Source organism: Molossus molossus, unplaced genomic scaffold, assembly GCF_014108415.1.
Source record: "Molossus molossus isolate mMolMol1 unplaced genomic scaffold, mMolMol1.p scaffold_m16_p_24, whole genome shotgun sequence".
In the NCBI taxonomy this organism is placed as follows: domain Eukaryota; kingdom Metazoa; phylum Chordata; class Mammalia; order Chiroptera; family Molossidae; genus Molossus; species Molossus molossus.
Genome location: NW_023425360.1, coordinates 129,869 through 148,172, shown reverse-complemented (window position 1 = coordinate 148,172; position 18,304 = coordinate 129,869). Strand labels below are relative to the sequence as shown.

General features: G+C 58.0%; 1 protein-coding gene across 4 annotated transcripts in view; it reads left to right on the top strand.

Annotated features, from left to right (window-relative positions):
- The window catches only part of SCAPER (S-phase cyclin A associated protein in the ER), a 178,058-nt gene that overhangs the window by 150,089 nt on the left and 9,665 nt on the right, over nucleotides 1–18,304 (top strand). For 3 of the 4 annotated variants that reach the window (XM_036277975.1, XM_036277973.1, XM_036277976.1), the window contains 2 exons: nucleotides 4,563–4,800; nucleotides 9,392–9,541. In XM_036277975.1, coding sequence (XP_036133868.1) covers nucleotides 4,563–4,800; nucleotides 9,392–9,541 — 388 coding nt within the window. Of the gene's footprint in view, nucleotides 1–382; nucleotides 446–4,562; nucleotides 4,801–9,391; nucleotides 9,542–18,304 lie in introns of those variants that run through there. The other variant, XM_036277977.1, reaches the window with a different exon arrangement.

Sequence of the window (18,304 nt, the reverse complement as noted above, 5' to 3'; positions counted from 1 at the left end):
TGGACAGCGTTCGGCAGCGCTTGCTCTGTGCCAGGCCCTGTGCTGGGCGTGGAGAAGCCCGGTGACTCAGACAGCTGTCCCGTCCTCACGGACCTTGTGGGGCAGGGTGGAGCGGGAGGGGGCAGTGGGGCAGCTGCGGGCGGAGTGCGGAGGGGAGAGCCCTCTGTACTGAAGGAAGTGGCTGTTCTGTGGAGCAGCTGACACCTCACCTGGGCCTGGAGAGAGGAGGGCACATGTAGATGTGAGGAAAAGGTACACGGGGGAAAGACATAATGAAAGACATAATGAAAGACATCAAGCAGAAAAATGTGAAGAGTAAGCAGGTAGAGGACTGACTTAGCTGGGCTTTGAGATGTGTGTCGTGTGATTTGGTGCCTCCCAGGTGGCTGTGAGGTTCAGCGAGATGTAAATGTGGAAACAGCGCACGAGCTGCTGAAAGTGACCGCGGAGATGAGCGGTAGTGTCACTAAACCCTCCATCGGGACCTGAGGTGCCAAGAACCACGCTTTGGGGGCCCGGATCCAGAATTGCGTGAAGCCTGGACTGCAGGGTGGGTAGAAGGGAGAAGGGACCACTGACTGTCACCTGGGCAGGAGGCAAAAGGAAGGGGAAGAACTTTTAAAATCCTCTCCTGGTCTCTGTAGAATGAGTGTCCATCTCCCAGGCGTCCGTGCAGTGTAGACTCGGCCTCTGGCTCGTCTCTCGTCCTCGTGCCCCAGATCTGGTCTGCCCCACGCCTTTCCCCGGAAGGTCTTACAGGCGCCTCGATCCAGACTTCCCTGCGGTTTGACTCTCAGTGACCTCGTCCACGGGGTGTGAGCGTGCGTGTCACGGGGAGCTTGTGACTGGCAAAGGGAGCCTGTTCGGTGGTCGATCGTTTCGTGCCTGAGCCGCCTCCCTGAGCCAAGCTGTGGGGGGCCCACTGCCGCCTGTCAGTGCCAGGCCCCCGGCTCCTCAGCCGTGAGCAGACTGTTCTGACCTCGCCCTGCCCCCCGAACTCCTCTAGTCTTCCCCGTTCTCTGCTTTCTCCTCCCGGCACTATGACTGGGAACAAAGTGCTCCAGGATTTAGAGATTCTTCTCTCAGCGTCTGTGCCAGGAATCCTGTCAGACCCAGGGAGCATGGCTCAGCTTTGTTCTCAGCTTTGTTCTCGGCGTCCGGCCTCTGCTGGAGGACTTGAAGGCTGGGGGCCGGACCATCAGGCCCTGCTCACACATTGGTGGTTCACGTGGCTCTTCGGTGGAGACTGTCCCGTATGGGGTCTTGCGTGTCTCCTTTGAGGACACGTGTACAGTGGCCCTGGTTCCGGAACCTCGGGGGCAGGACCTCAGGAGGGGAGCCTGTGTTCCTGTGTTGGAGACTCGGGAGACCTGGGCGCAGCTCCGCTCGCCAGCTCTCAGCCCTGGCGGACTCGAGCTTCAAGCCTGTTTCCGCTCCTATAAAGGAGATTGTCCATCTTCCCTCGTGGGCTGGGGCAGGGCAGGGCCAGGAGCGGACTGACCATGTCCCCAAATCTTTATAAAGGAGATTGTCCATCTTCCCTCATGGGCTGGGGCAGGGCAGGGCCAGGAGCGGACTGACCATGTCCCCAAATCTTTATAAAGGAGATTGTCCATCTTCCCTTGGGCTGGGACAGGGCAGGGCCAGGTGGGGACTGACCATGTCCCCAAATCTTTATAAAGGAGATTGTCCATCTTCCCTTGGGCTGGGACAGGGCAGGGCCAGGTGGGGACTGACCATGTCCCCAAATCTTTATAAAGGAGATTGTCCATCTTCCCTTGGGCTGGGACAGGGCAGGGCCAGGTGGGGGCTGACCATGTCCCTGACTCCTGCTGCAGGCGCTGTCTCCATGCCTGTCTGTGTGCCCACGGCGTCCAGAGAGGTGGACTGCCTCCTGGGGGGTGGGTGGCAAGGAGGGTTACGGTGTGCGTTTGAAGGTGGCACGATTGACCAATTATAACACAAGAATAAACCATTTCGCATACTCAGGTCTGTGAACTCCCTTTTGCCCCAGTCTGTATACACATTTTCTACTTTCTGTGTATTTTTAAAAGAAAACTTCATGCCTGATACGAATAAGGCCTTTTACCTTTTTTGTTATAAACATTCGGTTTAGAAGTGATGATGGCTGACAGTTAACGGCCAGCAGAAGCCAGCGGCCTCTTAGTGGACAAATTATCTGTATTTCAGACAAAATCAAAAGTAAACACTCTCCCAAGTCCCTTCAGGGCTGCATCAGTCCTGGGGAGTCCAACGCTGCAGCCGGGCCCTGCCCCCACCCCGCACTGGGGGACCGGCAGCCTCTTCGGGGGGCGCACTCTGCCTTGGGACCGGTTGCTTCCACGGCTGGGTTCCTGCTTAAGGAACTGGTTCTTCTGAGAGCCTTTTCCTTTCCTCAAGGGAGGGCCTTGTCCTCTCTGACCGGTGGTGTTTCCCTGACCAGTGGGAGCACTCTGATGACTTTGCTTACTGTTTCTATGCATTATTTTCAAGAGTCACAGCAGTGAGTTCCCGTGTGTAGGTCAAGGACCACAGAGCCTCAGATGTCCAGGCTGTGCTCCCGAGGTCTGCGTGCGCGGGCCTCAGCCACGGGGCAGTGACACTGTCCCTCCTCCCCGTCCCGAAGCCTGTTGGGAACTGGCTTCAGGGAGAAACGTCTCCTGACTTGTCACTGGTTCTCAGAGGCCGTCAGTGCTAAGCAAACACAGACCCCGTTCTGGAACCTGTATAATAAACTCAGACACATTAGCTTCTGCTCACGTCTCCAGTCAGGGCCTGACCCCTAACCCTTGGGCTGTGGGGGAGGGGCAGCGGACGTGCCCACGTGCCCATGAGCAAGTACATGTTATTTCTTAACTTTCTGTGTTCGCTGAGTGCCAGACGGTAGACGGTGTCTCTCCATGGTGGCGCGAGATGACGTTGCAGTCTGTGCGCTTTAATCGTTCAGTTCATCTGAGATCAATGGACCAGAAGGCGTGGAGGGGAAAGTGAGGTCACACTCACAGTCCTCGGTGGGGGTTCCCCGCTTGAGCCACCAGCCAGTCTGTGTGGCCTGGAGCCTGTCGCCTAATCTCTCGGGGTCTCAGACGCGTCGTGTCTGCAGGAAGAGACAGACAGAATGCCAGTGAGGCTGTGACAGACGGAGGGCTGAGGTGAGAGCTGGGGACACCCAGGCCCCGCCGTAGAAGGGGTTACAGTGCGTCCTGGGACCATGGATGTTCAGGAGTCAGTGCTCACTGTGGCTTTGGCTACAACTCTGCCTGGTGCACCTCACAGATCACAGTGAACTGAGTAACCCCTTTGGAGAAAATAAGTTATGATTTAAAAAACAGACAGGATGGACAAACTTGCCGCTGGGACTTCCAGATTTTTAATGAGTGGCAGCTCTTGGGTGCCTCTGGCAAGCTGGCGAGATCTGTCTAGATCTCCACGGCCTCTCCCCCCATCCAGCTTCCAGCTGACTGGACAGCACCAGGGAAGGGAAGTGGGGGAGCCTGTGCGCTGGTAGGGAGCGGACAGGGACCCTTCGTGCCCAGAACAGGAAGACCCCTCTGCGCACACTCGCAGATCAGAGCAGGTTAAGATCCCAAGCAGGGCCTGGTACCTCCGCCCTGAGAAAATGCCTTGTCCCGCGAAGGAAGGGACCGGCCCTCGGAGCTGCACCCAGAGGCCTGAGTGCAGTGCAGGGCTGGGTGCTGGCACAGCTGTAGTCCCCACCGTCAGGCTCAGACTCGGGGAGAACACAAGGGCTTCTAAGTATTTCAGCAGAAGGCTCTCCTTCCATCCTTTGGCTTCAACTGTGACCGTGGTGTCCCTGAACCCCGTGGCGCAGGCAGGGGGCTGAACTGTGCAGAGTACCGGGGGCCTCCACACCTGGAGCCCGCTGGCTAGGAGATGGCAGAGGTGGTTCCTTGGGGAGCAAGCGGGGTGCGGCTTCCAGGAAGCACAGGTGAGTGAGGGTGGGTGCCACTTGTATGGCACTGCAGGTCCTTGGTCAGCAGCTGCTTCCTGTGCCCTGCGTTCGGGATGAGGTGGCCATCTAACCCTGGGGCTGCATGGTGGACCCCAGGAGTTCATGTCCCACCTGCTGGCTCACCCTTGGTGCTGCCCATGGCTGCTCAGCGGACCTCCTGGTCATCTGCGGTTCATGCCGCAGTTGCTTGTTCCAGGGGTCTGCTCCCTCCCGCTAGAGCTCCCTGATGGCGGGCTGCCCGGAGCTACAGTGTCTCCCTGCCACAGGGCCCCGCCACTGGGGCTTTGAAGCCTCGTGCTTTCCTGGCAGCTGCCTCCCCTCAGATTCCCTCTGTGTCCAGAAAGGAAACTGTTGTCTGTGGGCTCCGCATCCCGGCAGTGCTCGTGGACTCTGTTCCTGCAGACCTGCCATCGAAGCCAAGTAGGGCCGCCCGGGCTGTGTCCTCAGCAGCACTCGGGCCTTGAGGGGCTGTTCCCTTCTCCCACAGCTCAGCTGTGTGCTGTTGACAGTCTGCCTGTCTCGTTCCACGTGACCTGTGCACGCGCCAACAGCCTTGGAACAGATTTACACTCGAATGTTTCTTTGTCAGGTCGTACAGCGTGTTTGACAATAACCGCCAGGACCCCACGGGACTGACAGCTGCGCTTCAGGCCACGGACCTCGCTGGAGTTCTGCACATGCTCTACTGCGTGCTCCTCCACGGCGGTGTCTCGGACCCCACCACTGCCAGCCCCAAGGAGACCTACTCCCAGAACACCGTGCAGGTGGCCATCCAGAGTCTGCGTTTCTTCAACAGCTTTGCAGCTCTCGACCTGCCCGCTTTCCAGGTAAGAGCACAGGCTGATGTCGGTGTTGGCCATCCACGCCTTCACGCCTCAGGGCGGACGCCATGTGAGGGTCCCCAGGCTGGGCGTGAGGAGGGGACTGCGATGGGGATGTGTATGTGCCGTTGATCAAACTGTCCCCCGGGAGCTGTGTTGGATGCTCTCCCTGTGTATTTCCGTGAATTCTCGTGACTGTCCTGCAGGTCCTTGTGCACCCATTTCACAGACGGGGAGCTGAGGGCCTGCATGTGGCTGAGTAGGTTGCTGCTCTGATTCTGTCTCTGCCACGTACAAGCCTCTGTCTCGATTTCTTTAGATGAGGGTGTGATCATCCCATCAACTTTTTTTTTTTTTTTTTATCCTCACCCGAGGACATTTTTTCTATTTTTTGTTCAGATAGAGTGTGGGAGGGAGAGAGAGAGAGAGAGAGAAACATCGACGTGAAAGGGACACGTTGAGTGGTTGCCACCCACACGACCCAACCAGGGCCGGGGACAAACTGCAACCGAGGTATGTGCCCTTAGCGGGAACCGAACCCGGGTCTCTCAGGACCGCAGGCTGACGCTCTAACCGCTGAGCCAAACCGGCCAGGGCCCATCAACTTTTAATATTAAGGAAAGTAATGGTGTTTTTATATACACAGAACCAGAATTAGATAAATTGTTTTGATTGATAAGACTTCCTATGGATGATTTAATTGATTGTGTCCAGTGTGCAGGGCCTGTGTAGTTAAATGTGCAAACCCCTGTAAAGTTTTATAGCTAAAGAAAGAAAAATTGCTTTATGCTAGAACATCAGACTATCAACTTAGAAACAGTTTTTTTTTAATGTAGGAAATTTAATTTTCAAAAACACTGAGGCTTTAGAACAGAGCAAGCCCCAAGGAGTAGACTTTCTCTTTCAGTTTATTAACTGTCAAGTGATTTCATTAAAAAAGGAGTACGCTTGGCAGATGATGGACCCATAATGTAGATGGATTGCTTTGCTAGAGGGAGAGGTTATGGAGATACAAATGTGTGGAAAGTGGTCTTGCCATTCTGAGAGAGACTTCTGTTTTGTAGCCAGTGACAGATGTGCCGTCCTGGTCTTCCTGTCTTGGTGTCACCACAGGAAATTGGCAGATTTGTTGTACCATCAGATTCGGCACCCTTTCACTTGGCAGAGTTCGCTTATCCACCAGGAGAACTGGAATCTCTTCCTCGGGGGTCAGTGCTTCTCCGTTTTCAGAGCAATGGCAGCAGCCATAGGTGGTAACCACGCAGTACAGGCCATTCTGAGGTTATAGCCCCGCACAGACGGGCTCCTCCGCTCGAGGGTCCTCCCTGGACGGAGCGTAGCATCCGTGGTTTATGAAGACCAAGCCCATTGTGTTTGTGCTGCCTGGAAACAGTCTGGAAACCAGGAAACACCAGTTTCATGTCCTCGGAGTGCAGAGACCAGCAGTCTCTCCACCACTTTGCTCCAACTGGGGTGACTTCCTTTGTCACCAGGCATTAGGAAAAGCAAATACCTAAGAGCTGTCCCTTAGCTTCTTGTTTCACGGGTCCTGTAGCGAGGATTAACGGCCTTGGTGTGCCCCCCACAGATGAGCTTGGTGACCACATCGGTCGTTCCTCTAAGCGCCAGGGCTGCAGACCCCGCCTCCGGAGCTCTGGGTGCGTGCAGCCTGCCCCACGGGCGCACCAAGCCCCACCAGCTGACTGAGTGGCCTTCGGGCACAATGGCCAGTAATACTAGAAAAACCGAAAGCTTACTTCCAGAGCCCTTGTGCCAAAGTAAGATAAACACCAAGATTTCTCCTCGCTAGCTCTTTGCCATGTCCGGCCCAAAATGTAGGCCCTGCTTGGGCCTCTTTTGCCAGAATCGGCGGGGAGCCCCAGGTGACTAATGGTTCCCGAGGTGCCCCCGTGTGCCGAGTGCCATCCAGCCTGGTTCCCAGCAGCCTCTGCACCGCCGCTGTCCTCCGGGCAGCTCCGCTGTTCTCGTCGCCCTTCCTCCTGCCTTTCTTCCTGTGCTCTGACTCTGGTCTCTTTCAGTCACCTTTGCTGTCAGTGTCTCCTCTCCCCGTGCTGTTCCCAGGTGCCTTTCCCCCAACCGCTGATGGTCGGGAGGCCTACGGGTCGTTGGCCTGGCTGCCACCCTGTTGGTGCCCAGGCCCAGTGTGTGTTCTCTCTTGGCCCCTCAGCCTGTGGGGACCCAGGTGCCCGTACTTCTAGCATCAAGGCCTTGGGTGCATCTGCCAACAGTTACCTGATTGTTGCCGTTTCTTTTGCATGTTTAGAAAAAACAAACAAACTTTTAGTGGGATAAACAGCGGCTTCTGCTGAGGGGCCTGAGCGATGGGAGTGTGGACGGGGCGGTGGACTCCAGGGCAGGAGCTGGAGTTTCGTGGAGGCCCCTTCATGTGCAAGCTTGATCCCTGGGTGACTCCGAGCTGGGTTCACTGCGGTCTGTTGGCCAGAGACTCGACATACAGCTTCCTGTGTGACACGGCTTCTCAGAGCATCGTGGCTCTGGGTTCCAAGTGGAGTGTCCTGAGAGGAAGGGTCCGGAAAGCAGGTGTTCTAAGACAGGCGTACAGACGCGCATGGCTCTTTGGGACCTGGCCCGGCCATCAGGTGGTTACCTAGCCATCATGCCCTCCCTCGTGGTTGTTCATCCTAAGCCTTCTGGAAGACAGAGGCCCATGTCTCGGTGCAGGGACTGTCACAGATGTCGTCCTCTCCCACCACAGCTGTCTGCTAAGCTAAAGCAGAACATCAGTCCGCACAGAACGCCCTGATGTGGGCATTGCCCCGCAGGCAGAACTCAAGTGCATGGACACAGATCAGAGCACTGGAGAGCAGTGGGGATGTGGGGGAGAAAAGCGCCGTGTTCACGACAGCTGGGGCCAGAGGCACTGGTCTTCTAGTCCTCCGAGCAATGGGCACATCCAGTGTGGGCATTCTCGGAACTGCCTGTGACGGACAGGGGGACGGTGGTGCCGCGTGGGGCCGACCTCAGAGGAGCCGGGAGACCACATAGGAGGGCTGGCAGGGTCCGGGACTGCAGATCTGACCTGCTGCACAGTCAGCCCGGATGGTGTCCGCCTCGGTGCCCAGGAGGAGGCAGGCCCAGCACAGCAGGACCTGGACGCTGCCAGCCCTGGCCCTGAGCCGTCAGCGCCGGGTCGGACAGCCTCAGACAGCTCACCTGAGCCCTTAAGGCTCAGATTCTCACCTGAGAAGAGGGGGCAGAAACATCTAACTCCCCAGTCGGAGGGTCGCATGGAATGACATCAGGGGCCGAGCTGCCAGCAGAGTAGGCCCTGACGGCTCGCAAGGTGCTGTGTGCCTGGCTGAGGGATGGTCATCGGGACTCCGGCCGTGACTCTCCCAGCTGGCCCCAGCCCTGAGCATTGAGAGGCTGTCGGCGCGGGATCCTCAGCAACACGGGATTCATGTCGGCACAGCTGGCCCGAGAGCCCGGATGCTGTATATTGCGTAGTCTGACATTTTCACAATTGAACGTGGTCTCAAGAAACAAATCAGTGTACTGACAAGACCATTAATTCTGGCTAAAAAGGAAATATAGGTTCCCTGAAAAATTGGTTTAATTTTTATATCCACACTTTCGTGCCCCTTGACCTACTCTTATCAGTGAAGGTTAAACAGAGGGTGCTGGGTCACAGCATGCTGGACGTCACTAATTAAATAAGGGCTGAGCTGAGAAGGTGTCACTGCTTGATTTAAAGGAGCAAAGGCCTGCTGAAGTCTCTCCAGGGCCCGGAAACCTTTGTCTCGGGCCGTGACGCTGGGACGGGGGACGGGTCAGCAGTGGTTCTGTTTCCACAAGAAGGACTGCGCTCCGCCCCCCGCCAGGCAGTGTGTCCCTGAAACTCAAGCCGCCACTCCTCTGACCTCTCCAGCCAGCTGAGCCCTCGAGCCCTCATTTGAGACAGGGGTTTCCAGCGCTGCCCTCTGCCCCCAGCCGTGTTCCCCCGCGCTGCGAGCTCCCGTCGTCTGCCCTCCTGTCCCGTCTGTCGTGTTTATTAAATAGAAGCTCCTCCCGCGTGCCCACTGCCCACCGCGTGCCCACTGCCCACCGCCTGCGCCTATCTGCAGAAAGGGCCTGGGAGCCCAGAGCTGGGGTCGTGGTTTGTTGGGGGGACAGGTGGGTGAGCCGTGGGTTTACAGATGTGTGTGTATCTGAATCGGAGCTGGTTATTTCTGTTTCCTTCCTATTTGAACAGAAGTAAATAATTAGAACTGTATGTGTATCCCTGTGTACAAGAAAACATTTTCTTCTCTAGAGGAAAAAAAGTATTGGAAGTCAGCTAAATGGTAGATTTACAGGTGATCTTTAGTATTTTGATATTTTTCTCATTTTTTTCACAGTGAGATTATTTGCACAATGAAGGAAAAAAAATTGGGTCTGCTATGCTCCATTTACTGTCCTTTTCAGGTTAAGCTTTGTGATTAGCGTACTCATGTGTTAGCACAGTGAGCCCTGAAGTGCTGCGCTCTGGAACCTGGGAGCAGGCGGGGGGAGGGGGTGTCACACTGTGCGTGGGGTCCCTGCCCCTGCGGGGTTCTCATGGCTCCTCCTCTTCCAGTCCGTCCTAGGGGCCGAGGGCCTGTCCCTTGCGTTCCGGCACATCGCCAGCTCCCTCCTGGGCCACTGCAGCCAGGTCTCCTGCGAAAGCCTGCTCCACGAGGTCATCGTCTGCGTGGGTTACTTCACTGTCAACCACCCCGATAACCAGGTAAGAGGCCGGGGGTTCCTGAGCCTGGCTGCCAGCGCTGAGAGCGTGAGGTACGGTTCTCGAGTCCCTGACTTCTCCCAGAGACTGGGTCGGCACTCGGTCGGCACCAGCCTGCTCGTGCAGCTGTGGAAGTGAGACACTTGAGTGAGGTTCTCGAGCCACCCAGCATCTGCTCCCCGCACGTGGACCCCATGTGTCCGTGCAGGTGTCCTTCTGAGGGCAGAGTGCGTCTTTCTGCTGTGGTCACTTTGCAGGAAGTCCAGTCGGGTGCTTTATGACGCTCCCAGCCCAGGCCTCAGCCTGACGTGGAGGCTGCCGGGGGTGGGGGGGCGCCTGGGAAGGGGGCCTGGAGCTCTCCCCCTCAGTCACCAGAGCAGTGTTGTTTTTAATTCTTTTGACTATTTGGTTTTTGAGCAGAATTTCATGCGTACATTGGGCTCTGCTGCTGTAAGAAGTAGGGTCTGTGTTACTGTGTGAGAGAGTCATGAAGTTCTGTGTTTCACTTTCTTTGAACTAGAGTTATGGCATAAAGAACATCAAATAGTAATCACCGGCATGCTCATTTATCTATCTTTCTTTAAATACTGTTACTGACTTTCATTTTTTAGAGAGGGAGAGAGAGAAAAACATCGATCAGCTGCCTCCTGCACGCCCCTCATGGGGGATTGCGCCTGTAACCCGGGTACGTGCCTTGACTGGGAGTCGCACCGGGACCGCTCAGTCCATAGGACAGCGCCCAGTCCACTGAGCCACACCGGCCTGGAAATCGTTTTTCATCTTACACCTGGAAGGTCACACTTTCCACCCACCCGCCACCCCTCTGCGAATGTCGACGCAGCTGAGGTCGCACCGCATACGCACTCACGTCCAGCTTCACACGGCCTTTTGTCGAAATCGTTCTTTGTGAATGTCACTTCTAACGTTTGGCTGGCCTGTGGCTGACCAAGCAGCTTCCTGGTGCAGCTGGCTCCGTGTCACCGGGACGCAGTTGTGAAGAGGCGAGGGGTCAGTATGTGAAACTGCTGGTTGTTCTGTCAGCAGAGAAGTGCAGTTCTGGGTAAGCGTGCTGTAGCAAACACCACAGGTGAGTTGAGCAGACAGATGCGAGGAAGGTCATTTCACAGGGAAACGGGCGGAGGCGGGAGGTGTGCTTTGAAGAAAAGCCCACTGGAGACCAAGAGCTCAGGTGGCGATGCTTCTCCATGCGGAGCTGCGAGGTTCCCATTGGCTGGCTTGTTGCTGGGCGAGGAGGAAACCTTCCTTCTGCTGGTGTGGCGGACACTCCACGGGCAGCACAGGGTCTGTGCATGGTGCTGAGCAGTGGTGAGGCTGCCCCCAGGCCGCAGACGCCCCTGCACGTGAGGTTCCTTCACTGCGGCCAGCACGAGGACAGGTTCCAGCTGCGCGCAGACAACTCCAGTGATGATCTGCTGAGCTTGACCTGTGTGGGCTTTCAGTTTTCTGCCGACGCTGGGTCCTAGACGGACCCGTCCTGTAGCGAAAGGCTTTTCACCCTGAGCGCTGAGCTCGCCAGAGAGGACGAGAAGTGGGATGGGGTGCTGGTGTTTGCAAGTGCCTGTGACAGCCGACCTGTGGCTATGGAACAGGTGGGCATGTGGGGACAGAACACGAGCACATGAACAGCGCGAGGAGACGGCCCTGTGCTGGCCAGGTGGAGTTGGGGTCGTTGTTGAGAGCTGAGCTCACTGTGAGGAAGAAATCAGAGAGGAGAAAAAAGCCAGAGGACTGAAGACTAAGCTGACAGCACTTCTGACTGGGGGAGGGCAGAGAAGCCAGTTCTGCCCTGAGGCAGTTGCTGGGCTGAGACGCCACACCTCATGGAGATCTGCTTCTGAGATAACCCGAGGTCTGGGATGTTCTCCCGTCCGCTGTCTCCCTCCTTTCAGTGGGCGTGAGTGCAGGCGTCCGTGTGCCTGTGGACAGCTGCGCAGTCGGGACCGAGGGGTGACGCAGCCCTGAGGACAGAAGGACACTGAGACCAGGACTCGACCCCGGTCTTTCACAGCCCAGCTGTGCAGTCCTTTCTTGTGGCCACGTCGATCGGATGTGCCACAGCCCCATCTCCTGGTAGACCCTGAAGTGCACCCGGGCGGGAGGGGCATAGCCGGCAGTGCCTGTGTGCCCAGACCTGGAGAAGCTGCCATTCTGCAAGCCCGTGCTGACTGGGAGCTTCCGGGGCACGCTGTGCCTGGCCCATGGCTCAGAGACCCTGGGGACGGTGAGTGTGTGTATGACGAGACAGAGGCCCAGGCTCCAACCCCAGCTCCGTCACTAGCTGTGTGGTCTCCGAAGTCGTGCTCCCTTCCAGGCCTGAGCACTGCAACAAAACTGAGAGGCAGATGGTCTGGAAGTGGCGGTGATGGGGGCACAGTGTTGTGACTGTTCCAAGATTACTGAATCGTAGGCTTGACCGTGCTGAGAATGGTGAGGTCCGTGTTGCATATCCTCACCACAGCAAAAGAGGCTTTAAACAGTGGGTACAGGACCGTCTCCGCCGTGAGCTCTGATGTTTTAAAGGCTGTGGCTGGCACCACAGACGGGCCAGCATTCTGGTCTCCCAGGGACTCGCACCCCATGGGTGTTCAGGTACTGCCGTGCTCCAGGTCCTGCCCGCCTGTGGCCCTCGTTCTTACAGGCCAGATGCCTCTCGGCTGCCCTGTTAAGAGAGGGGTGAGCGCAGGCGGGTGAGATGGCAGGTGCCTGGTCCTGTGATGCCCTCTGGAGCCACCGCGGACTCACCCGCCCTCTGGACTGCATTGAAGAGCGAGAGCGGGAGTAGCCTGAAGCTTGCTGAGGGGTCGCTGCTCGTGTCCCAGGAGAGCTGGGGAGTTTTCCATAACTGAAAAGCTGATGGTTCATTCTCCTTCTAAAACCTTGTCTCACTGAACTCTGTGTGCTCCCCCAAACCCAGCAATTCGCGAGTGTTTGTGGGGGCGTGCAATGAGTGCAGACTCAGTCCCGGGCGGCTGCACCTCCCCCTGCACGAGCCTGGTTGGGTCCCTGGCGCTGCGGGTGGACAGACAGGCCCGCCTCGCCTGTCTCTGTACAAGTGAGGGTCCAGCTACGCACTCTAGAAAAGAGGGATTTTAGAGAGAGTGCAGCACTCGGCGTGTGTGGCGTTTCTGTGCGTTTGCCAGCAGTCTCGTCTCTGCAGTCTGTCCATAGGAGAGCCTGTTTCCTGTGTGGAAACAGAGTGGCCCCACGGACCGGGCGCCCTGGGCTCCTACGCGGCCCCACTGACAGGACTGGGCGCCCTGGGCTCCTGCGCGGCCCGTGCTGCACAGGGTCAGCCCCCGTTCAGTCTTAACTGGCAGGGTGGAGTTCCTGATGCCCAGGGAGACCACCAGACAGCCCTGGGGGGCAGAAGGCCCCTGCGTGTGGGACAGTCCCCTCTCCTCGGGGCAGCAGTTTCTGATGAAAACACTCACTTAAATCAAAAGCGTGCTTCTACTCGATGGCACTGTCAGGACCCTTTGTTTCTTCCCGTTTAATTATTATAATGAATCCACTTAGCATGTAGCGTGAGCCCTTCGCTCATTTACATTTTATATTGGACGATTAAATGTGGCCTGATAATTAAATTAGCTGCAGTGACAAATGGTGGCCCTGCCTGCGCACTGCCACGCGGGGATGAGCGCTCCGCACGTTCACGCCAGGCAGCGGCTGGCGGGCTCCCGTGGGAAGACCCTGGGCTCGCAGCTGTCGGCGGATCTCAGGAGAGAGGCAGGGAAGGGCCCACCATGAGCCCATCCTGCACGGCGGCTCTGCCGGCCAGGGGCTTCTGCAGGCTGCTGCAGGCAGCCAGGGAGCTGGACCGGAGGCTCTGACCGTGACGGGCATTTTCCAGATCTTTGTAATTTGGTAATTTAGTAAGAAAACCCAAACATTCATCAATGAACTGTCCCTACAATGTCTGTTCTCGCCCCAGCCGTTGCCCTGCAGACGCACACACGGCCCCTGCCCATCACCCCGTCACTGCACGCACGCACGGCCCCTCCCTGTCACCCACGCACGCAGGGCCGCTCCCCGTCACCAGCGCTCTACTGTCGGGCAGCCGGGGCCTGCTCAGACATTCCTCCTGCACCTTTTTGCTCTCAAAGGTGGAGCATCCTGGTGAACCGTTAGGTGAACCGCCAGCTCTGTGCACGCTGCAGGGAGTTGCCATGGGCTCAGTGGGGCCAGCGGCAGGCCGTGCTGCTCTCACCGTGAGCGTGGGTGGCGCCCTGGTGCCGGCACACAGGCACTGCTGTCTTCTCTCCGTGTGCACACATCCCGTCCCGTTCATGTCAAACATCATGTCTGCGGAAGGGCCCACAGGTTCAACGACAGAACCATTTGGGAGTTACTCTCACTATTATAGCACCAAAGAAAAATGTGAGTTTCTTCCCCAAAGTAATGCAGTAAATTGCCTAATTAAAAATAGCTTCTGCTTACACATTTATTTTAAGACTTCAGGTGAGCGGCCTGGCTGGTGTTAGGATGGAGAAATTTGCCAGTTAGCAACTTTGGCTGATTGTAGTAAAGTCAGCCGTGTCACAGAGCCTGATGAAAGACCCTCTTCCCTCGTCTCTTTGGTGACTTTCCCAGCACAGGACCAGCTGGAAGGCCGCGGGCTCCCTCCAATGCCTCTGCGCTGCACAGGCCAGCGAGAGGTGAGGGCTCGCACTCTGCCCTGAGACCTGGCGGGAGCCCGCACCCCGGGACCAGCATGGCCAGGGTCCTTGTGCACCTGCCCAGAAGGGAAGTCCCACAGACCCTCCTGCGTGCAGACGCGTGGCCAAGCTTGCAGCGCCCAGACTGACTGACCGCCTGGGCCATCTGCGGCTGGGATTTGAACTTGCCTTTGACAGCACTGAGGGTCATGGCTAGAGGACGAGAGCATAGGCTCTGAGTGAGCAGGCTTGGCCAACCTCTCAGCACTGTGACCTGGGTCCAGTGCTTATGTGGAGGAGGGGGGACAGTGCAGGGCTGGACTTGTGGGGTGCTGGGGAGGCCGCTGCTGCCCCTTCTCGTCCTGTCCTCACAGCTGCTGGGCACCAAGCGATGCCCCGGAGTCACGCAGAGCCCCGAAGCACAGGGTTGTACAGAGAAGCCCTCTTCTTCTGCCAGCCTTGGCCATTCTCGACTCCGAAAGTTCTGGTGTGACATGGTCGTAGAATCCAACAATGAATCCGTGAGGTTGGAGGCTGGCCACAGCTGCATCTCAGTGGTGCGACAGCAAGTGGGGGGTCCACTGAGCTGCTCTGGCAGGTTGAGAGCACCGGCCAGGGCTCTGTCAGCCCAGGGACCTGGCGGAACCGTCCCCGCCAGCTCCATCCCAGGACTGGGCAGAGCAGCAGAAGACACATGGGGAGCCGCCCAGTCCTCAGCAAAAGGCTGAGGGCGGGTGTGCCCGGGAAATCTGCGGCGGGGCTGGAGACGCACAGGAAAATGACATGAGCTCCTGACCAGGTGCTGCCTCTGGCCTGCTCTATGCCTTGGTCGTGGACAGACCTTCTTAATACATCACGGAGATCGACCGTAATCCCAGAGAAAGGAGATGTCTACAAGATCCCACGGGTCATGTGCCGACTGGTATGGAATGGTCACTGGTGCAGCCGCCATGGTGGCTGGGCCCTTCCCTGCTCATAGCTGTGACCCTGGGTGACTCGCTGCCCCGCGTGTTAAGAGTCGGCTGGGCTCGCCCTGGCTGGTTTGGCTCAGCGGTTAGAGCGTCAGCCTGCGGTCCTGAGAGACCCGGGTTCGGTTCCCGCTAAGGGCATGTACCTCGGCTGCAGTTTGTCCCCGGCCCTGGTCGGTCGTGCGGGTGGCAGCCACTCGATGTGTCCCTTCACGTCGATGTTTCTCTCTCTCTCTCTGTTCCTCTCCCTCCCACTCTACCTGAACAAAAAATGGTAAAATGTCCTCGGGTGAGGATAAGATAAAAAAAAAAAAAAAAAAAAACTAAAAAAAAAAAAAGAGTCGGCTGGGCTCTGGGCCCTTCCAGCTCACGTAGGGGGTGAGCATACCCTGTCAGATATGGGAGGTCACAGCCAGGCCACCAGGCCCTTTGTGTCCACCGCCAGCTCCCCTTCCCAGAGCCCCGCCTCTCAAGCTGGACACATTGACCATGACCCTCGGTTCCTGTCGAGGAGGCAGGGAGGGCGTCTCCACGCAGCACCAAGGGCCGCAGGAGCAGGAGAAAGGGGGACCTCACGTCAAGTAGTTCTCTCTGAGTGGCAACCCAGAACCCAAAGCGCCGCGAGCCAGAGTGTGGGGGCTGCTGCGAGGAGAGCCCGGGAAGTGCCTGCGTGAGTCCCGGGGCGGCAGTGACCTTAATTGGAACCTTCTCCAACTGTACTCACAGCAGAGACGTGAAAGCCGGGAAATCTGAGAGACCCTGTATTTCGCTGTGAGAGCAGTGAATGGACTACAAAGAGACTGCACTACTGCTACGTTCTGAGGTTAAACGAAATTGTCACAGACCGGTGCTGGGGGCCGTAAGTGCTCTGTGGAGTGCCTGCCGCTCCCTCTGCTGCTGGGGTCGCCCCGCGACTCCCGCTGCTCACTGTGCTCTGAGGGAGGAAGCTCAGCCCCAGCTCTCCTGCAGGGAAGGTCCCGGCCCACCGCACCTTCGGGCAGGTTAAATGTGCACCTGCCCAGCTCTCTGCCCTGAGAGCCCCGTCGCCCGCCCTGGTCAGGGTCATTCTGGGATCACACGTGCGTGCTGAGAGCGTGAGTCTCTGTTCAGGCAGAACTCGGGTCAGGATGCCAGGATCACCGCTGGGGAAAGGCCTGGGGTTCGCACTCTCTGTGATGACTCTTCGTTCTTTCTTCAGAAAAAGTATTTTAAGTTTTGTCTCTCGATACATTATGCAGGACTGTCTGTGACCAGCCTGTACTGGACAGGCCACAGATAACGCAAATGAACAAGAACCCAGAACGGAGCCCCTCACAGGTGATGTGCTCAGTCTGCATCACCCACAGCCGTGCTCCGGCTCCTTCTCGGACATAATCATGGCGGGGGGGGGGGGGCACATCACAGCGGTGGCGTCTAATCCTGACAAAGCAGAGTCTGTTAGGCAGTCCTGCCTCCTTGTGTCTGCGGGAATTGGGACCCGCTTCGGTGTGAAAGGTAGCAGAGGGCGCTGGATGAGGGCCCTGAACCCCCTTTGCCTCCCGGTGCTGGTGCCCAGCTCACAGCCTCGCCCAAAGGAAGCAGAGAGCAGCATGTCTGGCTCAAGTTCCCTGGAGGGACATGCGGGCACTACGCATGCCTTGATTTCCTGGGACCCCTGGATCTCCAAAGACTGATTTCCTGGCATCTGGCTTCCGCCTCTGGCCTTGGCTCCCTCCCCCCAGGAGGCCACGCTGCTGCTGCTTCCACAGGAGGGTCCGCCCCCATACTGGCCAGAGCTCTGCCCCGGATGCAGCCTGGGGCAGCCCAGGGTCCCTGCTCCCCCGGGTATGTGTCTGGGATGATCCTTAGAGGTCACTGGCCTCCAGGCCTGGGCCTGGGCTTCAGGTGTCATGAGACTTGTCAGGGCCGAGGTGCACTTGCCTGGCCATCCGGCTGCCGCCCTTGGCCGGAGTTCGGTAGCAGGACCTGTTCTGCGAGAGGAATCAGCCAACCACTGTGTTCCTGCTACAGAGACTCGCTCTCTTGGCCGTCTCAGTGCATTTAGATGTCTAGACACCTGTTTTTGTCCTCTGTTGAGGACAGCTCGTCTCTGACAAGAAAAGGAAGAGACAAACGAGAATTCCTGGGCAGAAAGACTTGGCCTCGGTGAGGTGCAGCTGTCTGTACACATTGTCCAGCTTCATCGCCGTGCACACTGGCAGACCGCGCCTGTGGCCTTGGGGTTGACAGGCGGCCCCGGGCTTCCAGGGTAGCTGCGCCCACCTGTCCCTGTGCTCGGCCGGGTGCCAGGAGACCGGGACACACAGGGGCGGGCGAGGGACACAGCCGGCTCCTGTTCCTGTAGATGCAGAGAGGGTGTCATCTCAGGCCCTGGGACGGAGACTTCGCAACTTGAGCTCTGGCCTCGCCCCTTCCTTCCCCAGACGGGTGCCAAGAGCATGTGTCAGGAACACCGGGCGCCCTGTCAGCTGCGGGGGCGCCGCAGCGTTGAGAGGCAGCCCGTCCCTGTTGAGCAGCGGCCTCGTGCATGAGCCGGCCACTTCCCTTAGACGTGCTTCTGACTGGGCGGGCGCTGGAGGAGCAGGCGGTTGGTCTTGTGGGCCGAAACGGCTCTCCCTCATGGCACCCCGTGCCGGCCTCGACCCTCCAGCCGGCAGAGCTCGTGAACGTGCTCAATGGACCATGTGTCTGCTCGCTCCATCCTGGCCGCTGGCTGCCCTCCAGGCCCTCTCGGTCTGTCCGGGAGACGCAGCTCTGGGCCAGGACGGTCGGCCAGTTACGGTTGTAATGTGACAGAACCCCCTAGGGAAGCGCGTGGGGCCTTGGCAGACGGGGTTGCACCCTCTGCCTGGGCCTGTTGCATGTCTACCAGACTTAGGGTGAGGTGTACGTGACCCCCACTTCCCTTCCTTCCTCCTTCGCATTGCACTGTTGGGAGAGCACTTGGGTCTCCCGTCGTAAGTACAGAAATGTGAGACCCGAGCTGCGGACATTCAGAACCCGCAGGCAGCGCCAGCAGGGCCCCCCGGACGCCCAGCCTGTCACCCCTCGTTTCGCATGGCTCACAGCTGCTCATTGGAGACGAGCCCTTGGCAGGCCCTGCACTGGCCAGGAACTGGCTG